The sequence below is a fragment of the Cololabis saira genome, chromosome 24 (assembly GCF_033807715.1).
Source record: "Cololabis saira isolate AMF1-May2022 chromosome 24, fColSai1.1, whole genome shotgun sequence".
In the NCBI taxonomy this organism is placed as follows: domain Eukaryota; kingdom Metazoa; phylum Chordata; class Actinopteri; order Beloniformes; family Belonidae; genus Cololabis; species Cololabis saira.
In genome coordinates this window covers 25118160-25128159 of record NC_084610.1, presented here as the reverse complement: position 1 = coordinate 25128159, position 10000 = coordinate 25118160, and the positions used below count along the sequence as shown (strand labels likewise).

Below are 10000 nucleotides of genomic sequence, written 5' to 3'. Positions count from 1 at the left end.
GTCTCCAGAGAGTAACCATAGTAACTGTAGTCTGTCTGTCCTACAGTCTCCAGAGAGTAACCGTAGTAACCGTAGTAACCATAGTAACTGTAGTCCTACAGTCTCCAACGAGAACTGTAATCATAGTAACCATAGTAACCATAGAAACCGTAGTAACCGTAGTAACCATAGTAACCACAGTAACCATAGTAACCATAGTAACCACAGTAACCACAGTAACCATAGTAATCATGGTGTCTGTCTGTCCTACAGTCTCCAAAGAGCTCTGTAACCATAGCAACCATAGTAACCATAGTAACCCTAGTAACCATAGTAACCCTAGTAACCATAGTAACCACAGTAACCACAGTAACCATAGTAACCATTGTCTGTCTGTCCGTCTGTCCACAGAGCTCTGTAACCATAGTAACCACAGTAACCATAGTAACCATAGTAACCACAGTAACCACAGTAACCACAGTAACCATAGTAACCATAGTAACCACAGTAACCGTAGTCTGTCTGTCTGTCTGTCCACAGAAGTTCAGACGAAGAGTTCAGGAGTCGACGCAGATGCTCAGAGAGCTGGAGATTTCTCTACGCACAAATCACATTGGGTACCTGTCTGTCTGTCTGTCTGAATACCTGTCTACCTGCCTGAACACCTGTCTGTCTGTCTGAATACCTGTCTGTCTGTCTGAACACTTGTCTGTCTGAACACCTGCCTGTCTGAATACCCGTCTACCTGTCTGTCTGTCTGAATACCTGTCTGTCTGTCTGTCTGTCTGTCTGTCTGTCTGTCTGTCTGTGTGTCTGTCTGTCTGTCTGTCTGTCTGTCTCTCTGTCTGTCTGTCTGTGTGTCTGTCTGTCTGTCTGTCTGTCTGTCTCTCTGTCTGTCTGTCTGTCTCTCTGTCTGTCTGTCTGAACACCTGTCTCTCTGTCTCAACACCTGTCTGTCCGTCTGAACACCTGTCTGCCTGCAGGTGGGTCAGAGAGTTTCTCAACGAGGAGAATCGAGGTCTGGATGTTCTGGTCGAGTACTTGTCCTTTGCCCAGTATGCCGTTACGTGAGTCACAGCCACATTTCCAGCTAAATTCAGGTTTAATTTCTAATTCCAAGGATGATATGGAGAGTTTTGTGCTCAGGTTTGACGGGGAACAGTCTGAGTCCAGCAGCGAGGTGGCATCTATCGACTCTCCCTGGAGTCGGTCCATAGAGGATCTCCATGGAGACTGCAGCCTGCCGTCCCCGTCCTCATCCGCCCCGCGAGCAGCTCGACACTCCATCAGGTATCAGTACCTGAGGTTTGAGGCAGATTAAGTCTTTATTGATCTAAAACCAGTGCTTTAAGTGGGAAAAAATTATATATATATATATATATATATATATATATATATATATATATATATATATATATAAAACTCTCCCACTCTGTTAAAAACCTCCTGTGTTTACCTTCATATTTCCGTTTGGCCATGCATTTTGTCCGCCCGTATAGCTCAACGGGATGAGCAGGCAACTTGCGTACAGCGAACGCAGGTTCGATTCCAGTTGCGGCATATTTTGCACCCACTTCCTACGAGTCTGTCTTTCACTGCACCATCAAATAAAGTTGCAAGAGCCGCATGACGCCGGCCAAAGAGCCGCGGGTTGGCCAAGCGTGCCTTTACGTCTGTACGGCAAGCTTTGAGCATCAAAACACCTTAATCAACAAATCCAACCTGTAGACTTTGGGGAGATCGGGCGGAGTTACTGACTGATGGGGAATCTGGGAAGAACAGTACCGGTACGCGCCGCACCCAGTAAATCATTTCAATACGCTGATGGGTACAATTTAGAAGTGCCGGTACTGCGTACCACTCCGTACCGGCCCACTTAAAGCACTGTCTAAAACCAGACTGTGTGTTTGCAGCTCAGCTCTGGTGACGCGGTCCAACACGCTCCCCAGTCGGCGGACGCTGAAGAACTCCCGTTTGGTCTGTAAGAAGGACGATGTTCACGTCTGCATCATGTGTCTGCGAGCCATCATGAACTACCAGGTAACAGACACGGCAGACATGACTGAGTTCAGCTCTTTCCTTCGTTACATTCATCTCAAACATGGCCGTCTCTTATTCAGTACGGCTTCAACATGGTGATGTCTCACCCTCACGCCGTCAACGAAATCGCTCTCAGCCTCAACAACAGGAATGCAAGGTATAAATATGACAGTTTTAGCTGCAAACGTACAACATGATGACTCCATCACTGAAATGCTATTCCTCCTCTTCCTCCTCAGGACGAAGGCTCTAGTCCTGGAATTATTGGCAGCCGTGTGTTTGGTCCGAGGTGGACATGAAATCATCCTGTCTGCCTTCGACAACTTCAAAACTGTAAACAATGACATAGAAAAACACTGAATACCACAATTTTTTATTGGTTACTTCCATGAAAAGTCTCCTGATAACTTCACTGATCAAATGTCCTGATTCCTTCACCAATCAATCTCTTGATCACTCCACTGATCAGTCTCTAATCATTTGCAGGTGTGCACTGAATCGATGCGCTTTGAGAAGCTGATGGAACACTTCAAGAACGAAGACGACAACATTGACTTTTTGGTAATGCTTTCTCACTCACGATGACATCATCTCATACACAGTATTTCGTTAACCTCCTGTGTTGTCATGGAAACTGTTTCCAGGTGGCCTGCATGCAGTTCATCAACATTGTAGTTCACTCGGTGGAGGACATGAACTTCAGAGTCCATCTGCAGTACGACTTCACCAAGCTCAACCTGGACGACCACCTGGAGGTAAGAGAAGAATGCAGATTAAAATATCAGAAAAGAGCAAGTACACATACAACACTTGGAATGTACAAGAAAGGGGTGCAGGTGAGGCTTATAAAAGTATATACAAGTGAATAAATAGAGCTGTTTTAATCTAAAGTGCCTGCATGTTCTAGCCAAGCTTGTGTGGGTTTTCTCTGGGTACTGCAGACTGACATCGACATATAAATGCATGGTACTCTGGCATCTTCCCACAGTACAAAAACATGTATGTTATGGTAGTTGATGACTATAAATTGCCTGTAGGTATGAGTGTGAAGGATTATTTGTCTTTATATTGGGCTCTGTGATGGACTAGTGACTTGTCCAGGTGGAGCCAGCCTTTCACCTGTAATGAGCTGGATAAGCTCCAGAAGACTCAGGGTTAACCAGGTAGAGAAGATGAATCTATGTATATAGAAACTAAAGATTACTAAAGATACTACAGGACTAAAATCTAAACAAATTGAACAAAAAGACTAAAGCAATTCCTCTTCCAACCTGACATTGGCATAAAATTGTACCCTGAGAGTTCCTGGAGAAAATCCACACAAGACTGTAAGGCAACGGGGCAAACGACCAACATGCCATACGCAATCCAAGTCAACTAATTTGACTAGTAATGTCAAAAATACCTGTGAGATATTTTAGTTGGTCCCTATTTGCATAAAGAAGGGGTCCCATCCATTTTTCAAGAAGCCTGAGAACATGCTCCAAATCTTCTCTGGTTTGCTCAAAATAAATCTTTTACTTTGGTAAATAACATGAGGAGATTTTCACTTTAGCAACATCAGGTATCGACGGTAGCTCATACTGTAACAAAGGTAGTCAAGGCTGTTTCCAAAGAAGGAAGTACTGCAGAAGAAGAAACCCCTAACAAGCAGTCAAGGTGTTTCGTTCATGACCAATTCAAGATTTAACCCCAGCAGGGGGAAATGGAACAACACCAAATCTGGATAGTTCCAGTTAGAGAGACAACCCAAACCTTTTTACTACTACATAGGAGGGTCCAGCATGGAGGGGGGGTGGTCCCGTCCCGCCCAATATGAATATGAAAAGATCAGGGAGAAGGTTGAGTAACACAACCCTCCCCCTGAAGGAAGCACAATGTCTGATAGAAATGTTGGCTGAAGACTCCAGAGGTGGATCTGGGAGCACTTTGTTTGTCCCACTTTTGACATCTCCACAGCCGCCCCCAACACATGACTGCGTCATTTCTCTCCTCATCTATTATTCCATCTGTTCCCCCTAGAGTCTCAAACACACGGAAAGTGACCGCCTGCAGGTTCAGATCCAGGCGTACCTGGACAACGTGTTTGATGTCGGGACTCTGCTGGAGGACGCAGAGACCAAAACCGCTGCTCTGGAGAGAGTTGAAGAGCTGGAGGAGAGTCTGGCCACGGTAAGACCACAGGTGGGCTGGCAGGTAAGACCAGGAAACACTCTGACCCAAACCTCCCCACCTGTGTCCTCAGATGTCCGAGCGTCTGCTGGACGTGGAGAACGAAGCCATGTTGAAGATTGTGGAGCTGGAAAAGCAGCTGATGCAAACCAATAAGGAGTTGGACCAAATGCGGGTCAGTGCTGTTACCACGGAAACCTCTTTGTCATCAACTTGTGGAGGGATGTGTCATTTAAGAGGCTGTTGCTCATGTGTTATCTGTGCAGGACGTGTACTCCAACGCCAATTCCCAGGTGCACACGCTACGGCGAATGGTCCGAGAGAAGGACCAGACCATCCGACGCCAGAGTCGTCTGGAGCGCCAGGCTCAGGAGGCCCAGGCCGGGGTCCTGGGGGCCCCTCAGCCCCAGAGAGGGGAGGGGGATGGCGGGGTGGCCGAGTCCGCCTCCCCCTCACCTCCACCCTGCCATAACCTGTCCCCCAGGTGAGACGGCCGGCCTGCAGCTACACTGTTTCATCTGGGATCTCTTTAATCACTTGTCTGATTGATGTTTGCAGCCCTGAGACGGTAGCCTATCACAGCATGGGACCTGGGATGGGCGGAACTCTAGGAGCCCCAGCCCCACCCCCTCCTCCTCCACCACCACCACCGATGCCGGGCACAGGTAGGTTTCATCTGAGACAGCAAACTGCTTTAACCCTAACCCTAACCCAGGCACAGGTAGGTTTCACCTGAGACAGCAAACTGCTTTAACCCTAACCCTTACCCTAACCCTAACCCAGGCACAGGTAGGTTTCATCTGCCTAAAACTGGGCAGACACTGTGCGATTGTCTTGAACCGATTTTCCAGTCGTGCGACTATTTTTTGGATCGGGCCGGATTTCAACACAACCGTTGGTCGTGCCTCGTGCAGTAAACGTGGGGTAACGACGAGAGAGTAACACGTCACAACGAGAGATTAACACCTCACGACGAGAGATTAACACCTCACGACGAGAGATTAACACCTCACGACGAGAGATTAACACCTCACGACGAGAGATTAACACCTCACGACGAGAGATTAACACCTCACGACGAGAGATTAACACCTCACGACGAGAGATTAACACCTCACGACGAGAGAGTAACACCTCACGACGAGAGATTAACACCTCACGACGAGAGATTAACACCTCACGACGAGAGATTAACACCTCACGACGAGAGATTAACACCTCACGACTAGAGAGTAACACGTCAAGACGAGAGATTAACACTTCACGACGAGCTCCCGACGATCCTTGTGTGCTCGCAAGAAAATCAAGCTTGTTTGAAATCCTGGTCGCTCCTCGTGAAGGAATCACAGTTGAAGCAGCTACGACCCGATTGGACTCATCCTTTCACAGAGAGCATGCACAATCTCTGATGTCACGTCAAAAACTATTATTTGTTAGGGTTAGGGTTAGTTTAAAGTGTTGCAAAGTCACATTACAAATCATGTTTTAATAGCAGAAAAAAAGACTGCATTTCCCACGTCTACCCAGCCAATTCCTCATCCAATCACGACGTTGTCTAATCTTTTTTCATTTATCACCACACAGAATGGCACAAATTGCTAAAGGCTGATTTATGGTTCCGCGTTACACCAACGCAGAGCCTACGGCGGCGATTTAATACGGAACCATAATTCAGGCTGAGGGCAGCACGTTTGTTTTTGCTGAGCATCTTCGGTGTCTCCCACTTCGGGGTTCCTCCTATTCCACTTCTTTTTGACGTTGCAGTTCCAGTTACAGAAGTCCGACGTGAGGATTATGATCGTATAGTGTGAGCAGACGGGTCGCATCAGAGCATCGGGTCGTACAGTGTGAGACCATAAATCGTGGGCTGTGAACTTTTGAACTCAGCGATCTAGTCGTGCAGTTTGAGATGGGGCTGAATCAAACGATTTAAAATATTGCACAGTGTATGCCCAGCTTAAGACAGCATACTGCTCTAAACCCTAACCCATCACCACCAGCGATGCCAGGCACAGGTAGGTTTCATCTGCCTCAGACAGCATACTGCTCTAACCCTAACCCTCCAGTCCAGTGTAGTATCCAGTATATTCCACATGAGTCTGATCTGCACACTGGTCTGAGGTCGTTAGTAAATACCACTTTGCTGCAGCCCAGGTAATAGCTGGTCATGTGACCACTCCCACCTACTTCCCCTGTGCATTATGTTATGGGATACAACAAGGAAGGTAGACTGGCCCGCTGTGTCGTGGAAATAGCTGTACAAATACGGCAAAAATCAACCGATACTGAGGCAGGAAAATACCACAAATCCTGTCAAAACTAGGAAACAGTCCTTGTCTGAAACACACGTCAACTCTTCTTCTTCTTCTTCTCCTCTTCAGTGCCCAACGGGTCGTATCCTGCCCCGCCGCCCCCGGCCCCCCCACCTCCCCCTCCTCCCCCTCCTCCCCCCTCCAGGAACAGTGAACTGTCCTCCGTCCCCCTGCCACCCCCGCCCCCCCCGGCCGCCCCCCCACTCCCAGGCCCGGGCGGGTCTCCAACCGTGATCTTTAACTCTGGACTGGCAGGTAAGACACTGGCCGAAGGAGCAGCTCATCCAGGAGTCGCCGTGGTAACAAGCTAACCTGTCTCCTCTTCTCCCGTCCTGCTGCCAGAGGGTCCGCTCAAGTTATTCTGTACGTTTACGACTCAAACACCTGTTTGTTACCTGCACATCACTTACATCAGCTGTACAGCACCTGCATGTCACTCAGTCCCTCCATCACTTCCTGTCTCTAGACGAGATTACATTCACACTGGAGCTAAAGCAATTCAATATTCCATTTAAAGCAGGTGCTGACGAACCCACATGACCAGGTATCCCCTGTACTTGGTAATTTGGACTCAGGCAAACATACTTTGAAAGATGTAGCTCAGTTCTCCTGCTATCAGAATCCAACGTCCTCCACAGGCGTCAAACTGAAGACCTGTGGCCTTGTTTAATTTATCGTTAATCGCACGATCAATAATAATCAATAGGCTCCAGAAGACCCAGGGTACCTAACCCTAACCCTAACCAGGTAGATCCTGGACCAGGTAGATCCAGGACCAGGTAGATCCTGGACCAGGTAGATCCTGGACCAGGTAGATCCTGGACCAGGTAGATCCTGGACCAGGTAGATCCTGGGCCAAGAAGTCTGACACTCACAAACATTTGCAGTTTAAATGACAGTAAAGTAATTAGTATCAAGATTAACAGAGTCTTCTAGGAAATGTTTATGAGCATTACTTTATATGTTGGGGTTTTTCCTTGTTTTTTGGTTTTATGTAGTATAAATTACTGTGGAGAGAAAAAAATAACATCTAAGAAAAAACTAAACATCAAATATATTATGATAACCCAAATGTACATTAAATGTTTTGAAAGTACATTGCATGAAAACATATCGAAACTAAATCCTACCTGCATCCTACCTCCTTACCTGCATCTCATCTCCTTACCTGCATCCTACCTGCATCCTACCTGCCTCTCACCTCCCTACTTGCATCTCAACTCATTACCTGCATCCTACCTGCCTCTCACCTCCCTACTTGCATCTCAACTCATTACCTGCATCCTACCTGCCTCTCACCTCCCTACCTGCATCTCAACTCATTACCTGCATCCTACCTGCATCCTACCTGCATCCTACCTGCCTCTCACCTCCCTACTTGCATCTCAACTCATTACCTGCATCCTACCTGCCTCTCACCTCCCTACCAGCATCTCAACTCGTTACCTGTATCCTGCCTGCCTCTCACTTCTCTACTCATGTCTCACCTGTCTACCTATGTCTCACCTGTCTACTCATGTCTCACCTGTCTACTCATGTCTCACCTGTCTCCTCATGTCTCACCTGTCTACTCATGTCTTACCTGTCCACCTGTTTCATGCAGCCGTGAAGATAAAGAAACCGATCCAGACCAAGTTCCGGATGCCGGTTCTAAACTGGGTGGCCCTGAAGCCGAGTCAGATCAACGGAACCGTCTTCAATGACATCGACGATGAATCCATCCTGCAGGTAACATGAATCCATCCTGCAGGTAACATGCTGAGCCTGTTAGGCAGCGCAGGCCAGGTAATCTGTTTTCTGAACATTCCTCTGATCCGTGTCCAGGATCTGGACGTGGAAGGGTTTGAGGAACTCTTCAAGACCAAGGCCCAAGGTCCGGCTCTGGATCTCACCCTCTCCAAACAGAAACTTCCTCAGAAGGCTCCATCCAAAGTGTCTCTGCTGGAGGCCAACCGAGCCAAAAACCTGGCTATTACCCTGAGGAAGGCTGGGAAAGGACCCGAAGTCATCTGCCGGGCCATCCAGACGTATGCTAACTGCTAACTGTTACCTGTTAGTTAGTTAGTTAGTTAGTTAGTCAGTCAGTCATCTGCCGGGCCATCCAGACGTATGCTTACCTGTTACCTGTCATAAACACCTGTAGGGAACTGTTAATGGTAACAAACTCATGTGGGGTACCGTTGCACCTGTAGGTTCTCTTAAAAGTGACAAACACCCCATCAGAATCAGAATCAGAATCAGAAAAAGCTTTATTGCCAGATCAGACATAAATCAGACAAGAGATCTTGACTCCGGTTTACACCGATGGCTCCATTAATACGGACGCCGTTTTTAGAGGAAGTATGACACTGGGATGGAGGAGGAGGGAAAAACTGGGTATTAATACCTAGTGTCAAGGTGAAAAAAACACCTCAGCACAGAAAAGCAACATACACACAACAAAACAACATCATAACTTGTTGGGTATGGGGGGTGGTCAAGTCGGGGGGGAGATCCCGGCACAGTTCATGCAAGTGAGGGCCGCGGCAGCGTGGCGCTCGAACTCGAAGTCCGTGTCAGGGGGGCTGAAAAGAGGGGAGCCAGGGAAGGCATTGGATGGGGGGGGGGGTGTGGTCGTCAGTGAGTGTGTGTGTTCGGTAAGTCTGTGACGCGATAGGTCAGTGAACTTTTGCCCAGAGCTGCTCTCAGCCAAAATGTCCTTGATGTTATCAGGCAGCTCTGTCAGTTCTGGGAGGGAGATCGGCAGGTGTTCGTGGGAGAGGGGGGGTTAAGTGGGGGGCAGAGTCATCTTGTTTACATTCCTCCAGGGAGATTGTGACCGGAAAGGCCTGCCAAGCCGCTCTGTCAAGGGCAAATTATAGAATCAACTATTTCTTGAAAACAGGCAGCCTCAGTCATTTTCCGTCTGCCTTCAGTCTCTGGTTCATCAATGGCAATTCCAATCAGACAAATTTGTGATCACTTCCCGCCAAGCCGAGCTTCCAACTTCTCCAAGGTTCAGTTCAGTTTCAGTTTCAGTTTATTTTAAAAAAAAGGACAGTACACATTAATCAACATTACTGTAAATGCGCCAGTTTTAGCCAACTGGCTAATTCACAACTGTAGTCCTTTTGGCAAGGTGTTATCAATCTTGCCAATGAGCTCAAACACCGCCGGTAACCTGCGATTCTGTTCGAGAATCACATCCAGCTTACGGCCTTGCTCTCCCAGCGTCAGAGTCTGAGCATTGGTCGCTGTGCTTGACCCTTCAGCCACGCCCGGCAGCTTTGAGAGAGCCAAAACAGCTTTCAACGTATTACGCGTTTGCCGATAGACAAGGACCCCCCCCCCCCCCCCCCCCCCCCTCCGATCAAGAGGATAATCAGGAGTAATCCTGCTATCATAAATCCAATTATGAAGACGTCTTCAACATCCTCGACAGACAGAATTTTGAGACACAAAGACTTCCAGTATTTGTAAGAATCCATTGTGTATCCACCAAAAAATGTCCCATCGGG

The 10000-nt window shown here is 47.8% G+C and overlaps 1 protein-coding gene across 1 annotated transcript in view; it reads left to right on the top strand.

Moving 5' to 3' along the window:
* fmnl2b (formin-like 2b) overlaps positions 1–10000 on the top strand; it is a 31809-nt gene that overhangs the window by 12898 nt on the left and 8911 nt on the right. Inside the window, exons 4-19 of the mRNA XM_061716216.1 lie at positions 520–596; positions 963–1046; positions 1126–1269; positions 1893–2019; positions 2100–2176; positions 2259–2352; positions 2506–2580; positions 2664–2774; positions 4042–4191; positions 4265–4366; positions 4458–4675; positions 4750–4856; positions 6573–6758; positions 6846–6866; positions 8107–8231; positions 8328–8530. Of these exons, the coding sequence (XP_061572200.1) occupies positions 520–596; positions 963–1046; positions 1126–1269; positions 1893–2019; positions 2100–2176; positions 2259–2352; positions 2506–2580; positions 2664–2774; positions 4042–4191; positions 4265–4366; positions 4458–4675; positions 4750–4856; positions 6573–6758; positions 6846–6866; positions 8107–8231; positions 8328–8530 (1901 nt within the window). The remainder of the gene's footprint in view (positions 1–519; positions 597–962; positions 1047–1125; positions 1270–1892; positions 2020–2099; positions 2177–2258; positions 2353–2505; positions 2581–2663; positions 2775–4041; positions 4192–4264; positions 4367–4457; positions 4676–4749; positions 4857–6572; positions 6759–6845; positions 6867–8106; positions 8232–8327; positions 8531–10000) is intronic.